General features: G+C 44.6%; 1 protein-coding gene across 11 annotated transcripts in view; it reads left to right on the top strand.

Annotated features, from left to right (window-relative positions):
- INPP4A (inositol polyphosphate-4-phosphatase type I A) overlaps positions 1-10,189 on the top strand; it is a 142,816-nt gene extending 132,627 nt beyond the window's left edge. For 9 of the 11 annotated variants that reach the window (XM_054547232.2, XM_063713520.1, XM_054547231.2 and 6 more), the window contains one exon: positions 9,921-10,189. In XM_054547232.2, coding sequence (XP_054403207.1) covers positions 9,921-10,053 — 133 coding nt within the window. In that variant the 3' untranslated portion in view covers positions 10,054-10,189. Of the gene's footprint in view, positions 1-370 lie in introns of all 11 variants that reach the window. The other 2 variants (XM_054547235.2, XM_063713521.1) reach the window with 1 other exon arrangement.
- Positions 10,190-18,262: the final 8,073 nt, after the last annotated feature.

Below are 18,262 nucleotides of genomic sequence, written 5' to 3' on the forward strand. Positions count from 1 at the left end.
TCTGAGCAGGACTGCCCAGAAAACCGGTAGACTGGTGGGCAAGCCACGGGTCAGGCAGCTAAACGGGAGGCTGGGAAGCAGCCATGACATGCAGTGCCCTGTTGGCCACCTGCCTGGCCGTGGGTGTGACTTAGGGCCAGTGCTTTCTCAGCAGGCATCTGCTGTTGTCGTCGTGTATATATTGATATCTGTACATTTCCAAACTTGAGTGAAGCAACGCGTCTGCAGGTTGCACCGGTCTGCTCTGCTGCTTCTCTAGCAGTCGACACAATTTGCTCTTATGAGCAAAGTGTCAAATGAGTGTTTTATCATGAGAGCTGTCAGTGTGCTCTGGCGACCTCACCCTAATGATGTTCTGATTCTGAGGCAGCAGGCGTGTTTGCAGAATGAAACCCGGAACTAAAAGTGTCTACTGTTGATCGATGCCTTGTTTCAAGCACTGCTGGGCAGCCCCCTACCTCACATACCAAAAGAAAGGATAAGAAACCTGGTTTCCCGTCTCCTTCGATGTAGTCACCAATGCTGTTAAAGTCTCGTTTCCAACGGTCACTTCTACTAAATGTTCTGTATCATTTGTCCTCTCACCAAATTATTTAAAGTGTTCAATTCTCTTATCCTTTCTGTATGTTTCTGCCGTTTGACCTTCTCACAATAATGCACAAAAGCGACGCGTGAACTCCTGCCTCTTGATAAGCGCATTTTGTAAAAATGGAATCGTTTTGTCCCGTTTTGTCTTTCCAAGTTCATCTCAACCTCTCTGTTAAAGCTCGCCATCCCTCTGCCCAGGCTCAAGGAAGCAATGGAGACTCAAAGACCGGTGCTCTGGGGCGCCTTTTTAAAATTTTAATTCCCTGGTCTGCTCCCCAGGAGCCTTGGTGCCGTTCAGGCCTGATGTCCAGCGTGACCCTGGTGCTGAGGGACGGCAGCCTGTGCCCATCAGCTGCACGGTGGTGGGAGGGGACATTCTGGTGAGCTGCAGACCTCAGCCAGTGAAGAAAGGAGAACGAAGCGGACAGGGGTCCCTGTGGTAGTGGCAGCAAGGAGCAGGATCAGGGCCAGTCAGGAGCCGGCACCCCAAGTTAGGCACACAGTCCATGCAGAGACCGCTACTCAGTTCTTGGGCTCTCGAACAAGTTCAACGAAAACAATTCATTCTGACCACCTCTGAACACAAAGACCTCAGGAGACCAGTGACAAAGTGGCCCCCTGGAGAGCCACAGTGCGATGGCAGGCCTGTCGCTGAGCCCAGACCCGCAAGGGCCCTATCCGTCTGCCCCTAGCCCACTTGGGTTGTGTGCTCAGGACAGCTGTTACAGTTACAGCTGTTAGGATGTATAGTGCACAAAGCACTTTTTATAACTTTTAATCACATAAGGAATTGAAAATCCTTGTAGGAAAATTAGAAAATGCAGATAAGCCCCTACACTAGTTCCTCAGAACCCTCCCACAAAGAATCCCCCGGTTTCCTACTGTGAACAGGTAGCGCTGCGGACATTTGGATACATACTGTCTAGATAAAGGACATTTGGATACATACTGTCTAGATAAGAGACATGCGTACATGCCTATGGGCCTGAGTTACGTACACATGGGCCAACCAGTCCCTGAATTACACAGAACAAAAACACCCACATGCACAAACAAGTGTAATTATATTTGCAATTAACAGTCTTGTGAGCATTTTTTAGGTTAATAAATGTAGACCTTATCACTTTTTTTTTCTTTTTTTTTTTTTTTTTGAGATGGATTCTTGCTCTGTCACCCAGGCTGGAGTGCAGTGGTGCAGTTTTGGCTCACTGCATCCTCCACCTCCAGAGTTTAAGCAATTCTCCTGCCTCAGCCTCCTGAGTAGCTGGGATTACAGGTGCCTACCACCACACGTGGCTAATTTTTTGTATTTTTAGTAGAGATGGGGTTTCTTCATGTTGCCAGGCTGTTCTCAAATTCCTGACCTCAGGTGATCCGCCCACCTTGGCCTCCCATAGTGCTGGGATTACAGGCGTGAGCCACCATGCCCAGCCACTTTTTACACACTATAATTTATCCAATTTGCTGTCATTGAATATTTAAGCTGTATATGGCTTTCCAGCATTTTAATCAAAGGTGCAGTGAATATTCTTATACATTCCCCTAGCCACATTGCCTTAGGTTAAAAAACATACACCTTTGTAAGGCTTTTGAATAATTTTAGTACAGATCACCAAATGGTCCCCACAGTAGCCACTCTCCTGCCCAGTGTCCCAGAGTGCACAGGGCACTGCCCGTGCCGGGCGCTGTCTTTCCTGTCACTCTTGTGAGGCTTCTGAAGCTGTAAGGGCTGTTGTTTCTCCGCATTAGCAGTAAGGGCCCTGGGGCCTGGTGAAGGGAAGGCCCTTCCTCCTGTGGGAACAAGCAGCATTCCCTCCACCCCGCCCTCTCCTTTCTAAACCCCACCCCTGCCTCCAATCATGGATGTCTTTTTAACTTGCTTATTTATTTGTTTTCTGAAATCTCTACAGTGAACATGTATCACTTTAATAGTTTTTTAAGAAGTTGTAAAAACAAAACAAAGCTCAGTCCTACTTTACCTGTGCCTGCCCCAGAATTCTCGCACCAGCTCTGGGGACATGGTTCACTGCCACCTTGAGCCAACCCTTGCAGGTCTGAGGCTCTTGTCACAGGCATTTGTTTTCAGATGACTTCTGTTTTCGGTATGATCCCATGAGGGGAAGACATGTACCTGTTCAGGCGGCTGCAAGCTGAGGTGGCAGGGTCACAAGCTAGCAGCTCTGGCTGCTGGGGTGCCGAGTACCTGCAGTTTAGCTGAGGGCCCCAGAAGGCAGCATAAACTTCCACCCTGCCCATGGGTGCAGGAGGACATTTTGGTTCCTGGCTTTCTGGCTTGCATCTTATCAGATGGAAGAGTAGAGCATGCAGGTGGGGGTGGAGGGGGTGGGGGCCAAGCTGGCACCCAGGCTTTTCTCCTGGAGGCCCAGGGTGAACCGTGGCCAGTGCTGTGCTGTAAATGTTCAGCCACCACCTCTCTCCCCAAAAGCCCTGATCTGTAATGTTTGCCATTTCTGTGGCATAAACGCTTCTATCAGGGCCCGTTTCAAGCTCCCATGTGGCACCATTGAACATGGAGTTGGGAAGAGATTCACACATTTGGCCACTGAGGTGTTCCTGTCCCCAGTCCTGGGGCTGAACCCCTCGAAGTAGGCCTTCCTGAGTAGCCACAGGGCCCCACCAGCCTCTCCTGGCAGGGAATGTGGCAGTGGGTCAGTGCTCCGCAGCTTGGGAATTGTGCCCTCTCAGAATGGCACATTCCAGCAGGGCCATCGGGGCTTCGGGGCTCCTCTGGGAGAACTGGGGAGGGCCCTGTGTGAAGAGGAACCCTGGGCTTCCCGCCTCCCCATCTCCAAGTGGAGCCTTCACAAGCTGCCTGCTGTGTCCTCAGGCCTCTGATTGTGTGTCGCTGCTGCCACTTGGCAGACATAAATGTGCTTCCAGAGTCCTGTGGTTCTAGGTACCATCTCACCTCAGTGCAGTTCTTCTGTAGCACCAAAAGGGGGAAGAAGCCCCACATTTCCAGTGTGGTATTGGTTGGATTCCAGCCTTGGGGATGCTTTCAGAACCCTAACTTGCAAAGATGGAAACAGCAGTCGCTCATGGCTGCCACTGCTGAGCCTGGAACCTGAGGCGGGGCTGGTGGGGGCTCTGCGCTTGGTTGGTTGGTACCTGAGGTAAATGGTTTTCGTTTGCGTGGTTGATCAAGAGGCAGCTTTGGCCAAATCCTTTGTACCACCCCCTGCTCGGGCATCTGTGAGAAGGTCAAACCCCCGATGGTTCTTCATGTTCAGCTTGCTTCTCAGAGATCCCTGTCTGTGCAGCATGTGGGAGCATGGCCGGGCAGCATGGAGTTGTGCTTGGCCAGCCGAGAGAGTGAACATGGAAAACCATTCGTTCAACCTACATGTGTTCATTTTCAGTAGATTGCAGTATTTTTTCTTATTTTCACTTCTCTTTCTCTCCTTTTTTCCTGTAACTGTGCTGGTTTTGTTTTGGTCTTCCTCTCATACCTGTTTCTGCATTTCATCTTTTCTTTCTATTGTGACTTCATTTCATTTTTTTTTTAACCTTATCTTTTGGTTCTCTTGTTTATCCCATCCTTTTTGATAAAATCCATCGCATGTGTCTTCTTTTTTTCTTTATTTTCTTTCCTTTCCTTTTTCCTTTTTCTTTCTCCCAAACTTTTTCCTTTTCACAGCATTGGAACACGGGAGGTAGTCACCCAGAAGAACTTGAGCGGCCTGGTGCCCATCCGAGACTTAAGGCTAGACCCCAGCCTCCTCTGTTCCATCCCTTTATTAGCTCTGAGCCCCAATTTACTGATTGTGTGGCTCTTTCTGAGCATAGCATACCTGGTGACCAAATTGCGTTGCAAATGAATACCATTATGAAAAATTAATAAGTCACAAGAAAAACAAAAGTGCCAGAACATGTCCAGCCACCGTGTACCTAACTGGACAGAAGGAATGTGTCAAAGCGTGGTCTGCCAAGAAATATTTCATGCCTTACATTTTGACGTTTTGTTCTTCTGAACTGTAAATATCTGCCAAATTATTTCACCAAGAAGACTTGTTTGTTTAGCTCCTGTAGCATCTTCAGTGCTTGTAACATGTTCTTACGGTGCCCTGTCACTGCATCGTTTAGCTGGCCTGGAATTCCTTGTACCACGTCTCTACCTTCTGATGTACAACTATCTGTCACCTGTACCTCTCATGTGCCCTGTTTCCAAGAGAAACGAGTTCTGTTTAAAGAGAATTTGTATATTTGATACTATTCTTTAAGTGTACTGCTAACCCTTCCTTTCCTTTCGACGACAAACGAAAAGAAAAAAACATGCTTTATAACTGGCTTATCTAGAAAAACCTATCTAATAGGACATGTACTTTCTGCTTTCATTTCAAAGCGTAGTCCCTGAATTACAGTAGCAAACAGTTTGCAGAATCCTACCATTTCCTTGTTTATGTTTATTGTTTCCAATTAAGGATGACACAAAGCTGTGAATACAGTAGTACACTGTAGCAAGAGCCAGACACAGTCAGACACAGAAAGATCACCTACTGCATACGCCAGACACAGAAAGATCACCTATTGCATATGCCAGACACAGAAAGATCACCTACTGCACACACCAGACACAGAAAGATCACCTACTGCACACGCCAGACACAGAAAGATCACCTACTGCACACGCCAGACGCAGAAAGATCACCTACTGCACACGCCAGACGCAGAAAGATCACCTACTGCACACGCCAGACGCAGAAAGATCACCTACTGCATACGCCAGAGGCAGAAAGATCACCTAGTGCATACGCCAGATGCAGAAAGATCACCTACTGCACACGCCAGACACAGATCACTTACTGCACACGCCAGACACAGATCACTTACTGCATATGCCAGACACAGATCACTTACTGCATACGCCAGACACAGAAAGATCACCTACTGCATACGCCAGACACAAAAGATCACCTACTGCATACGCCAGACACAGAAAGATCACCTAGTGCATGTGACTTTAGATTTACTCTTCACTATGTAAGGATCATTCAGCTGGTTCAAGGAATTAATGCATATAGTCACCAAAGACTGTTAAAGTTATATAGTTTTATTTATTTTAAAACAGTATTTTTCATTTAAAAAATGGTATCTTTAACTGCAGATTAAAGTTCCAACATCTTTTCTCTCTTACTAATCAAATATGATTGATAATGAAAAAAAATCAAAGAAAAAATGCCAAAAAAAAAATGATCCCTGACTTGTGGGCAGTTGCGGTGGATGGAGCTGTGAGAGCAGCAGGGCGCTCTGGTTTCTGCTGGTGCCCCCTCAGTCCTCACGTGGCATTCCCTGCAACGCGATGAAGTGTAACCTTAACACCCATGTGGGGCAGAGGGTAACTGTCCACCTGTAAAGGTAACCAAATAGATCAGGAAAAACTCCCCACACCCTGTGCAGGACAGTCAGCAGCTTCTCTGTTTTCCAGTTCGTATTATGTTGTGCCCCCACTTTCTATCTCCAGCTGGTTCCCCGTACACTGTAGTTTATGAAGATGATTTTTTTTAACCAGGCCAGAAAAATGGGAATGAATTTAGAGAAGCTTGCTTTTCCAGAAACTTGACACCCATGCATGCCCAGAAACCCAGTCGACCACAAAAGGTGGCGATCTCTCTTCATTCTCTCTCCAGGACTCCCAGACCTTACCCCGGGCTTTCTCTCATTCAGTATCAGCTCAGAGTCTGGGTCCTAGGAATCACAGAAGCGGTTAGCAATGAATGGCAAATGCTAGACTCAACACTTTACATTCTGAAGTGTAAGACCATCATGAGCACTGCAGGCTCCCTGGGGCAGGCTTACCTTTGTGTCACCCCTGTAAGTGAATCCACGCTTCTCCAAGTGCAGTGTGTTCACTTGTCTCTTCTAAAATAAATGAGGTGGCTGTTGTGGCATAGCTCCTGGCGGCCTTCAGTAGGGAGTCTGAAGTCACCAAACGCCAGCAGATGGGTGGTGGTAGCTGTGGCAGTATGACAATAGTCCCTGGGCAGTGTCCTGTCCAGCCTGTGATTATTTGAAAGGCATGTTTGCCACTTTCCCTCTTTGACATTGAGGCGTGCACTTCAACTAAGACCATCTTGTTTGCTTTATTTGAAAGCGAGAGAGCAGAGTCCACAGCCTCATTCAGTTCCCATTACACAGCTTCCTGGTCCTGCTCCTGGTAACGTGGTTCCAATGCCTGTAGTGGTGACTCATGCGCACTCCCACCTCCACAGCAGTGCTAGTGGCTGGGCAGAGCCCATGCACAGAGGAAGGCCCTCTGACTGCAGACAGCACCCCTCCCTCTCCCAGGGCTCCAGGATGCTTCTGTGGCACCCTCCAGGGACGCCTCCCAGGACCCTGCCCCATAGCACAGAGAAGCTGTGGCCAGGCCAAGGAGCCCCTCCCAGGGGGCCTCAAGGACACCACGGCCTGATCCTTGATTGTCACCACATCTTTCTGCCCATGTGGGCTTGGCCCATGGGCTGAGAGAAATGAGACCAAAGGGAGCGAGATGAGGCTCTTTGTTTCTCTCCTCCAGGGTCTGGGTGAAAATCAGTATGCCGCCTGTGCACTTGGAGAGCTACCAAAAGGACACAATGAGATTAGCCTAGGTGGTGGGTTGGTTTTGGCTTTTTAAACTTAAAGTATTTAAGAAAAGAAACTCAATTGCTCTCCCTTTATGCTGAATTTTAATGTCACTAAGGCCTTTTACTCATGAAATCAGGCCAAATACATATTCAAAATCTTACTTGCTTTAGTGAGAAATAGGCAGGATGAAACAAAGATGGGGAGATGATTCAAGAAAGGGGTCATTGAAATTTAGTGATGGTTTTTAGTTGCTTACACAGTAGTAATGCTGAGGCATTGTTGATGTCAACCAGCTCTAGGTGTTCAGATTAAATCAGCTTTCTGAAGTTAGGGAAACCATAATCAGGAGTGGTTCTCTTTGGATGGTCTTATAAAATTGTTGTATAAGTTTTTTCAACTAGTGTGACAGTCACCATTTACGCCTATGGCTTGATTCCAGCAGAGATTTTAACACAATGACCTGTTTTCCCTCCACAAAGTGACAGGAGTAGCAGCCACCCCATGCTCAGCCATAGAATCACTAAGATACTGATGCCTGCAGATGAGTTATCAAGTGGAAGACCCCACTGGAACCGGAAAACTAGAGGATTCCCTAAAATTATTTGTCACTTGGGGTTTCCATTTTAATTTTCATTTCAAAAATGGTTGCCCTTGAAAAGAAATAATTTATTGATATAATAAAAGTAATCAGGGAGCTTTGAAATAATTAAGTCCCTCTTGCTAAAATCTAAGACCACCTCAACATGTACCATTGATTCCTAAAAAGTATGCAGCCAGTGTGATCAGTGGAGGTGTCCTGCCTTAGGGCAGCAGCTTGGCCTCTGCGGCAGGAAACCCCAGTTAGCACAGGCTGTCCTCGCCACCTCTCATGCCTCGCCCCGGGCCCTCCTGCCAGGCTCATCCGCACAGGCAGGTGGTGGGATGACAGTGTCGGCATGTGGATCAGCCACATCAGCCAGATATTGCAAATTCAAACATCTAGGGGAAAGTAAATACAATTTGATTTGAAAACTACGTTGAAATGAAAGTATAATCTTTATTATAATTTCACATCTGATGTTTTCAGCCAGCTAAACTAGGCGTTAACTCCTTTAACATGTAAATAAAAGATAATGTCAAAGTTCACAAATTATTCTGCCTCACTCCTCATGGCAGTTTAGCATTTACTAGTGACAGGTGGTTTTTAAGCAGTTTGTACATTTCTATATAAATGGAGAAGCCATATCTGAAGTAGTTCATTAATGTAAGAGTTTCCAAAGATTAAAGGAGATTAACTGTATATAGGAACCTATAGCTTCTGCTTTAAGTGGAAGTACGTTTTTGATTACTGAATGAATGTTAGGCAAACATGATTGTTACTTACTCCAGGGGGACTCCTGTGGCCTAGGTGTTCAGCTCAGATGACACACATCTAGCTGAGGCCTTGAAGCTCTGTGACAAAGCATATCCAAGTTACCAAATTAGTTATAACAACCAGGTGGATACTTTTCTAAACTATCAGAGCTTAGCTTTTGAATAAAAATTACTGTCTTACCAAAAGTATTTTACATGTTCTTGATGATGAGACTGTCATTTTCACTTTAAAAGGCTTGAGCAATTGCCACTGATGTTTTTTTTTTAAATGCATGACATAATGGTCTTCATACAATTTGAATTTTTTAAAAAAATCACTGTTTCTTGGTAACTGCAAATTTTACATCTCATGAGGGGAATTTTGTACTAAATTTGATAACTAGTTGATTTCATTGCTAGTCTTAGAACAGTATAAAACCATCAAGTTATACTGTGCTGTGGGAAGTCATTTATGTTTAAAATTGCTTTTGCCAGTTAGTTTTATGTCTACACCTGAACATTTCCCAGAGAACTCCCCGGATTCGCTCACTGAGCAGGTGAGGCCCCCTGGCTGCTCATCCTCCCATGCAGTGTTTGTTTTTGCCCTCTGGATTGCTATGGCAACCCTCCATCAGATGCAGCTGGGGATGACGCTGGTAGTGAGTTCTCTAGGGAAGGGTACCTGTGGGCTCTCACTGGCTCATTGGCAGCTGTGCAAGAGGGAACACATGGGGGCAGCCCACCTGTGGAAGGGTGGCTGGCTGCTACCAGAACTTGGTGAGATCCCTCCCTCGTAACATTCCAGCCCTGACTGCCAGGCTGCTCTGCAGACAGTGCATGAACCCATTGGATTACCTGGCACCCAGAATAACTGTCCTCCAGGAGACAGCAGACCAGAACAGCCTTCCTAGCCAACTGGCTTTGCTACATGTTGAATTCTGCAAGGAAAGTCAGCATTTTGAATTTGATGTGATTACAGCTCTTGCTAATAACAGAAAAGTCCAGCTCTTTAAAGCTCTGAAGTGCAACTTTAGTAAGAGTAGTAATATTTCTTTTTCCACTTCATTTGCTATGTGAGGGAATCTTTGAACCACAAGTTATGATAGAACCCCAAAAGACATGAGCTACATGAAACCACTCACTTGGAAAGTTTGCTTCCACTTAGATACAGTGCTGCTTTTAGGAATGCACAACTCACAGCCCCACGCAGCATGTGTCCATCTCTGTGCTTCTTAATTGCCTTGTTCAGAAACCTGCCATCTTACGTATGTATTTGTTGTATATGAGTCCGGCACCCATTTAAATTAATCTTTTTTTTAATGTTATGAAAATGATCAGTTCATTTCATCTTAGTTTAAGTCTTTTCTTTTTTCCTTTTTTACTGCTGTCATTTCTTGTGCTTGTTTTTTCCCCAGTGAGGGTTGTCGAAGAGAAAATACAATGAAGAATGTTGGAAGTCGCAAATATGCATTTAATTCCCTGCAGCTGAAGGCTTTCCCCAAGCATTACAGGCCTCCCGAAGGGACTTACGGAAAAGTTGAAACGTGAACACACGGTTTCCTCTAATTAGCTGTTACATAATAAATGTGGGTACCCTCTAGTGTCATATATGAATTCTTCAAGAAGACCTGAAGGATTGTTTTTATTTTTTGTGGTTTTTTTTAAGAAAAAACATTTCACTAAAGAGTCTCTGGAGCATGTTTTTTGTTTTTTTGGGGTTTTTTCCCATTGGAATCAATAGGAGGTAATGTTTGGCTCAATAGTGTGGATAGTAACAACTGCCCATTTAAATAGCCTTTGGCTGTAACTACACAGACCTCATCAATAGTTACCTACATGAATCAAGCTAGGTTTGTCTGAATGCTAGAAGCCTTTTTCAAATGCCTGCTTGCTCACTTATTTTTCTACAGAGTAACTCAAAAGTGACCATTGAATTACAATCCACTTTGTAAAAATCTGAATGTAAAACAGTAAATAATAAATTAAATAATTGGATCCTAGGCAGACCAATAAATGTTATTTGGGGAAAGAAGCTAGCAGTATCTCATGCAGTGAGAATAACGGGTTCTAGTGAATTATCCTATCTACACTACCACCTGAAGAAGTTGAAAGAAAGATTGATAAATCAACGGACGATAAGACTTTATTAGAAGGTAACACCTGCAAGGTACCCCACATAGTTGGGGCCATTTTTTTTTCCGTCCCTCATGAGTTACAGAACAGGGAGTCTGCTGGAGACACAAAGCCAGCAGTAAGGTCCCTTTAGCCTGTCTCCTATTCTCTGAAGCTGCCTGCCGAGGCTCCCTCACGCCCAGAGGACACATCTCCCCTTCTTCTCTAGACGTTAATCTAGGGCTTCAGATGTGGCATGTCCACACTCCTATGGGGAATTTATGACCACAGAGATAGGAGAAACCTAAATATTTTCAGAAAAACTTTTTTTTTGCAGGATTTCCAATTTATCTTCGAAAAGACAGTACAATCATGTTTGAATGTCTGATGAAAGTGTCTTATTTTTAGGTTTGCAATAATTGTTACTTTCTTATTCTCATTCTTATGTAAGATGACTATTGAGAAACAGTTGAAATTTATTCTCCTCAAATGAGATTTTGAAAGGGATTTATGGGCCATAAAACTTAGGAATTTCATAGAAAATTTTGTCTGGTCATCTTTTATAAGATGATGATGAGTCTTATCTGCACATAGCAGAGTTTGTTTCTTAGGAGTTTATATGTTTTATTGATTCTGTTTATGATGTTTACATGTTCTTGAAAAGTTTGTAAAAGAAATATATATGGCACATATTAATGATGCTGATCCTAATGATTTGTGAACCTCTTAGAAATTCTTATGTCTAAAAGCCTAGAGATTCTTCTGGTTCCTTTAGAAACATGTAACAAACTTGGGCCAGGGGTGCTGAGGCATGGGGAGGACTGCTTATTGGCAGGAACACAGAGGGGGGGTGGGCATCAGGTAGCGGTGGAACTGGATGACCTTCCAGACCCCCTCCTACTCAGAAGTCAGCACGCAAGCAGCACCTGCTGTCTCCCGATGCCTGCAGGGAGGAAAATGTCTGTGAAGGACACTTTAATGAAGGACGAAGCTCTCTGCTGCTCCCTCAAAGCTGGGTTCACTGTGGCAGGCAGGAGGCAGAGAAACTCCTGCCCGCCAAACCCACTGCACAGGTGGCTGCTGCTGGTATCAGATTCTCCTTTTTAAGTGTCAATTTCTGTTCACAGACAGTTCGTTTTCAATATGGCTGATTTACCCTTTCACCTCTCCACCATCTCATTTAATTTGTAAATTTTTAGTTCCGTCTTTTCTCATTTTAACTTTTAAAAAATCTCCTTGCTTTTTAAAAATAAATATTACCCACATAGTTTTCAGATCTTTTTTGTCTGGAGAGCATTAAATATCTGCACTCATCAAACGGGAATATAGCAAATGTTGATCATCTGTCAGCAGTTTTGCATGTGACACCTTTATATAAATTATTTTCCCAATTTTTGCTTTATGTAATGGGTCCCCATAAAACTGTAAGACTTGGCAAATGCTATAGAAAAGGTTCAGGTTTCAGTATTTTCTCTGAAGGCATCATTCCTGGGCTTCCGGCAGCATCACATGCTTCCAGCGCCTGCAGGGTGAGGGTGTGTTGCACAGAGGCAAGCAGCTCCTCTCTTCTGTAGGAGCTTTGAGTTTTCAGAGGTGCAGGGAAGGCAGTTTTACAGGTTACCGTAAAATAGAGGTTCCGTCCGGTGTTCCTTATAATGCCTCCCCATTTAAAAAGAAAAGAGATCTATGGAAAACTGGGAATGTAATGTGGATTCTGTCAGAGCTCCTACAGAGCACAGTTGCCTTTAGTTTCCTTTAAAGATGTAAAAATATTGTATAATACAGTTTTGTCCCTACACGATTGTATTTGCCAAGCTTAGTGCATTATGATACCTTTATTTATTTGTTTTGGGCAGTATTAATATATATATATAAACATACAGTTACTGTTTTATATATTCTTAGGTCATTCAAAGCCATGTATGCTGTAAATGTGCTAGTCTTTAGAATGACACATAATAAATAACTGACAAGATATTAAATGTGGTCTTGCCTGATTCATCCTATTAGGAGGACTAGCCTGTGACTGGACCATTGTTGTTGGGCATTGTATTGAGTGCTCGGGTGCTGAATACATATGTTTGTAAACATAGGACCATGGGAGACTTCCATTTTATAAGCTTGTTTCTGCCTAATTTGATGCAGAGGGGCAACAGGGTTGAGGTTAAGAGCACGGACTTTGGGAGCAGACAGACCAGGTCCCAATCCTGGTTCTGCCCCTCACTGGCTGGTGACTGTGCAAGTTGCTTGACCTCTGCAAGCCTCCGTTTCCTCATGTGCAAAGTGTGGACAACAACGGTACCTTCCTCATAAGGAACATGTGACGCGCCTCAGAAGTACGTGTTCATAAATGGTAGCCATTGTTGTTACCTTCCCGTCCGTGAACATGGATCACATCATCTCTGTGGGTAGCCCAGTCCTTGTTGTATGACTTGTCAAAATGCAGTTCCACTTGTATTAATATTGACCCTGTTCATCGTCGCCAGGACTGCATCTTGCAGCACTGTGCCGTCTTCTAGGCACACACGACCTGTTATCTCCCTTGGAAAAACTCCTCTCACTAGAAATGTACAATTAAAGGATGATTGAAATGTTTCACTCTTGGAGTTTTTAGTATTACCAAACTCCTAGAAATTTAAGCTACCACCAAAAATAACATGTGCCTTTTCCCTTTATTCTCATTGATGGTAGCAGTGCACCTCGTTTCAGTGTCCTGATTCCTTGATTCCTTGATTACTGTGAACACTGAACGTCTTTTATACCTTTATGATATTTCTATGTTTGTGCCTTCATTGGAGTGTTGATCTATTTCTGATAGATTGTTTTTAATATACACTGTATTAACCCCTGTCATATGTTGCACACTTTTTAACCTATTTGTCAGCTGTCTTTTGATCTGTGGTAGGAGTTATACAATATTTTAAATGCTTTATGTAGTCACATATACCTTTCGATGCTTGTTCTGAAATGAGTCCTGGCTTCACCATGGAAGGTGGGACATATGGGGCAGCCATGTCCTTGTGGGCATGGTGGTGTGGCTGCGTGCCCACAATGAGGGGCTGGACTAAAGTGCTCACTGGCACCTTGCTTGGTGCATGGGCCATGCTCAGTTTAATATTAACAGTTTCTACCTTCACTCTCATGTCTCAGGATTATTTTTTCAGCATTTACCTGTTCTTATTTCTAGGGTGTTTATGGTTTCAGTCCTCCATTTAGATCAATCCATCTGGAATCATCTTGGTGTAAGTCCTGTGTTGTGCTTACAGTATGCTAAGGTCAGAGGGAATCCCTCAAGGTCAGGCCTAATTTTGTTTCTCTTTAAAGTTAAGCCAAGAAGAAGACATGTCAGGATGCCCAGACATCAGCCACCGTGAGCTTCTTCCTGCCCTCCCTCCGCATGCCATTCTGGCGCTGTGCTTCGGTTTCCTGTTGAGTCTCTGCTTAGTAGATGACTTGGCACAATCTGGCTGCCCAGATCTAGGGGATTTGTCCCGGGGAGGCTTTGCGCTGGAGGAAGGTAAGAGGAGCTGGAGGTTGGAGCTTCCTGATTTGTGGTTTTTCCAAGAACAGAAATGATTAGCCATGGGGAGAGGTTACTTCATTGTACGTTGTTCTACTGGGTAACCTCCCTCTGTTCTTTACCAGCATCACACAGCAGGTTGGCACCATTTTTGAATAGAGGCTTCTCACAGTATCCTCAGCAGCATTGAGTGTTCCTCATGTTGTAGTAATGAGCAGTAGATCTCTCTCAGTGGGCAGTGTGACCTCTTTGGTCACTCTAAAGGGCTGCTAGCATTTCTCTTAAGCCGGGGGGAGAAGAGCTGTTCTGTGTGTAGGGGTGTTGGAAACACATGGACAGAAGGAACTGGCCTCACGTCCCATTGTGTTCCTGGGATGGCTCTTCCAAGACCAGCACTTCCTCCTGGCAGGCAGGCCCTCACAGAACTCTGCATTTGGAGATGGACAAACTCTCTTTTTCTTGTTACTTTCTCCCCAAAATGTCCTCTTCTACCAGCCCCTCTTAAGAGCTGATTTTCTATAAGTTATAGTGAGGGCACTGCTCTGCTGTGCACAGAAGGAACCCCAGCGCAGAAGCACAAGCTCCCTGTGGAACCTGCAGGGATGGCAGTGATGACAGAACCAAGGGGGTCAAGGAAGGTTGGAGAGGAGTGGGCAGCAGGAAACAGCTCAGGCTGCCTGACCTGGCCCCCGGCTGCCCATGAGGGCCTCCAGAGAGGGGCAGAGCTGGCTTATCGGGATCCATGATGGTGTTTGCACTTTTAAAAGTGCCCTCTTCTCAGAGACCCTGGTTATTTCCAAAAGTAGGAAGTAATCAAATTTACAGTGGATAAAGTCCAGTATTTGAAATCAGGAAGACAGAAAAAAAAAGCAAAATAGCATCCTTTTCTGAGAGGTATATGCTGACCAAAAAGATCTTTCATTCCTGTGAACACCAAGCAGCGCGGCCTCTGGCAGAGAGAGTGCTGGGTTGTAGAGATGGAAACTTGTGTTTAGCAGGCTGTCTGCTCCCAATAGTGGCCCTGGCCGCAACTGACCTCCTGATGCCTTGCTGACGCTAACTGTGGGTACCAACCAGCACCGTGGACATCGGCCCCAGGATCAGTCTACGATTTGTCTGGTGGCCAAATGATGACTTTTAAGTGGGGAAAGCTGGTGGGGGCTGCACCGTGCTCTGCAGTGTAGTGGGATCCTGTGAGCTGGCCTGCACAGGCACTCCCTCCCCTGCCAGGAGCCCCAGGGAGGCTTCTCCAGCCTGAGGCTGCGCCCTCCATACAGTTCCACTCCCCATCCTGTGCCAACAGTAGGCAAGCGGAGAGTAGCTTGGTCTTGTTTTTATTAGCTGTTGCCCTCCAGGCTATGACAGGGCTCCCAGGGCGTAGCCTGAGAACGCCCATACTCTCTAGATTCCCTCCACTGGGCCCCTGTCTTCGCCATGACTTCTTCCTGCACCAGGCCCCCGTGGGCCTTGCAGGCCAGTCCAGGCAGGTCTTTCACACTCTGTTGTCCCACATAACAGAAAAAGCTGAGCAGACAGGGTAGGAAACACACTTATGTCTTCCTGGCTCCAAAGAGGATGCCTGTGTTAGATGGATGTAGACAGACACAGCACTTCACTGCTTCCTCCTCCTCGCCACCTGGCCCTCCCTTGGTGTCTGTGGCCTGACTCTCCTCTCCTGGTGGTCCTACGTCTCTGACCATCCCTCCTCACTCTCAAATTTGCTATTGCCCACCACCTGCCACTAATGGCGTTGTGTTCTTCTGGGTTCCCTTTCTCACTTAAGATGCTCTTCCTGAAAAATCTTACACATTCCTGTTGAACAAATGGTCACTTATATGCTAGTGACTCCTAAATTTCTAGGTCCATCCCAGACTCTCCCTCAAGGTCCAGATTACCTATACATCTAAGCACCGTGCCTGTCTTGCAGGCATCTCAAATACAGCATGCTCATGCCTCTCCTCCAAGCTGGCTGAGTCTCCCTCTAATAGATGACCTTGGGGTCATTTTCTCCTCCACATCGCATCAGCCACTGAGCCTCTATTTATCTATCTCTTGAGAACTATCCCATAATTTCCATCCATGCACCCCCAGGCCTGGTCTATATCAGTCCCCTCGGATCTGGACCTCTCCTGAGCATCCTCACCCCTCCTGCAAGGCTGGTCTCAGGTCTGCCTTACTCTATGGTGATTTCTCCCCACAAATGAAGTTGGCCCTTTCAAGAAAAGTCCCTCTCCTTCAGTGCTGACTGTGGCGATTCTTTCATGCATATCCTGTCCACTGTCAGTCCCCTCTGCATTCACAAGAGCAAGTGCAATGCCTGCTGTGAAGGAGCTAAAGTTTGTTGAATAAACACATGAACAAATGGTGGTTTTGTGGTGTTCAACTGAAATATTTCCTATTTCAGCACTGGACCATGCTGTTTTTCTCACTACATAATTGGTTACGCTAAACGCATCACAAGGAGCCAAATTCAAAAGGTCAAAGGAGAAGGCAAATGGCAGAGTGTGGTAAAGGGGCAAGTGAGAGGGTCTCTGAAAAAAGTCAGGCTAAAATTACAGGGGGTTCAGGCAATGTTATCTTGATCTGGATGGCCAGTTACCTCACAGATTACTTTGTTCTTAACATACGAACATCCTATTCACTTTTCGGTATACTGGTTGTTTAACAGTAAAAATTAAATGTTAAAAACCCACCATTGTTGAACAATCTCCAAAGGAAATCAAGGAAACAGTTCTATGTACAGTAGCATCATAAAGAAAATACTCAGGAATAAACAACCAAAGAGGCAAAAGTCTTGTATATTGAAAACTACAAAATTTTGCTGCAAAGAAATTAAGGATGCCAATAAACGGAAAGACATCTTGTGCACATGGACTGAAAGACCTAATATTGTTAGGATGACAGTACTATCAAAAGTGAGCTACAGATTCAATGTACCCCCCATCAAATTCCCAACTGATTTTGTGTGTGTGTGTGTGTGTGTGTGTGTGGAAATAGAAAAATCCATCCTAAGATTTACATCGAATCTCAAGGAACCCCAGGTAGCCAAAACAATCTTGAAAAAGAACAAAGCTGGAGGTCGCATACTTCCTGATTTCAAAGCTTATTATTACAGAGCTACAGTAATCAAAATAATGTGGCATGGCATAAATATATACAGATATGGTCAAATGATTTTCCACAGGATGACAAGACCATTCAATGGGGAAAGAACATCTTTTCAACAAATGGTGTTGGGAAAACCAGCTATCCTTAGGCAAAAAAGTGAAGCTGGACACTCACACCATATACAAAAGTTAACTCAAAATAGATCAAAGACATAATTTAAAAGCTAAAACTCTTAACTCCTAGAAGAAAACGGGAGAAACTTCATTGGAGTCAGCAGTGACTTAGGTATGACACCAAAAGCACAGGCAACAAAAGTAAAAACAAACTAGACTACAACAAAATGCAAAACCCCTGTGCATTAAAAAAAAAAAAAAAAAAAAAAAAAAAAAAAAAAAAAGGCAGCCTACAGAATGGGAGAAAATATTTGCAAATCATGCATTTGATAAGAGGTTAACATCTAGAATATACAAGGAACTTCAACTCAACAACAAAAGAGCAAACAACCTATTTTTTTAATACCCATCTACCACCTTAACCATTTTAAGGGATTTAACCCATTTGAATGATTTAACTCATTCAAAATGACTTCAGACATCTCTCCAAAGAGATATACAAATGGCCAACAAGTACATGAAATTATGTTCACCACTAATCATTAGGGAGATGCAAATTAAAACCACACTGAGATACTTCACATCTATTAGGATGGCCACTATTTAAAATAAAAACAAAAACAAACAAAAAAAACCCAGAAAATAATAAGTATAGGCAAGAATGTGGAAAAGTTGAAATCCTTGTTTGCTATTACTCTAGACTAGTATGGCTGCTGTGGAAAACAGCATGGCTGATCCTGAAAAAATTAAAAATAGAATAACTGTGTGCTCCAGCAATTGCACTTATGGGTATATACCCACAGGAACTGAAAGCAGGGTCACAGAGGTATCTGTACACCCATATTCACAACAGCATTATTCGCAGTTACCCAAAGGCACAAGCAACCCAAGTGTCCACTGACAG

Source organism: Pongo abelii, chromosome 12, assembly GCF_028885655.2.
Source record: "Pongo abelii isolate AG06213 chromosome 12, NHGRI_mPonAbe1-v2.0_pri, whole genome shotgun sequence".
In the NCBI taxonomy this organism is placed as follows: domain Eukaryota; kingdom Metazoa; phylum Chordata; class Mammalia; order Primates; family Hominidae; genus Pongo; species Pongo abelii.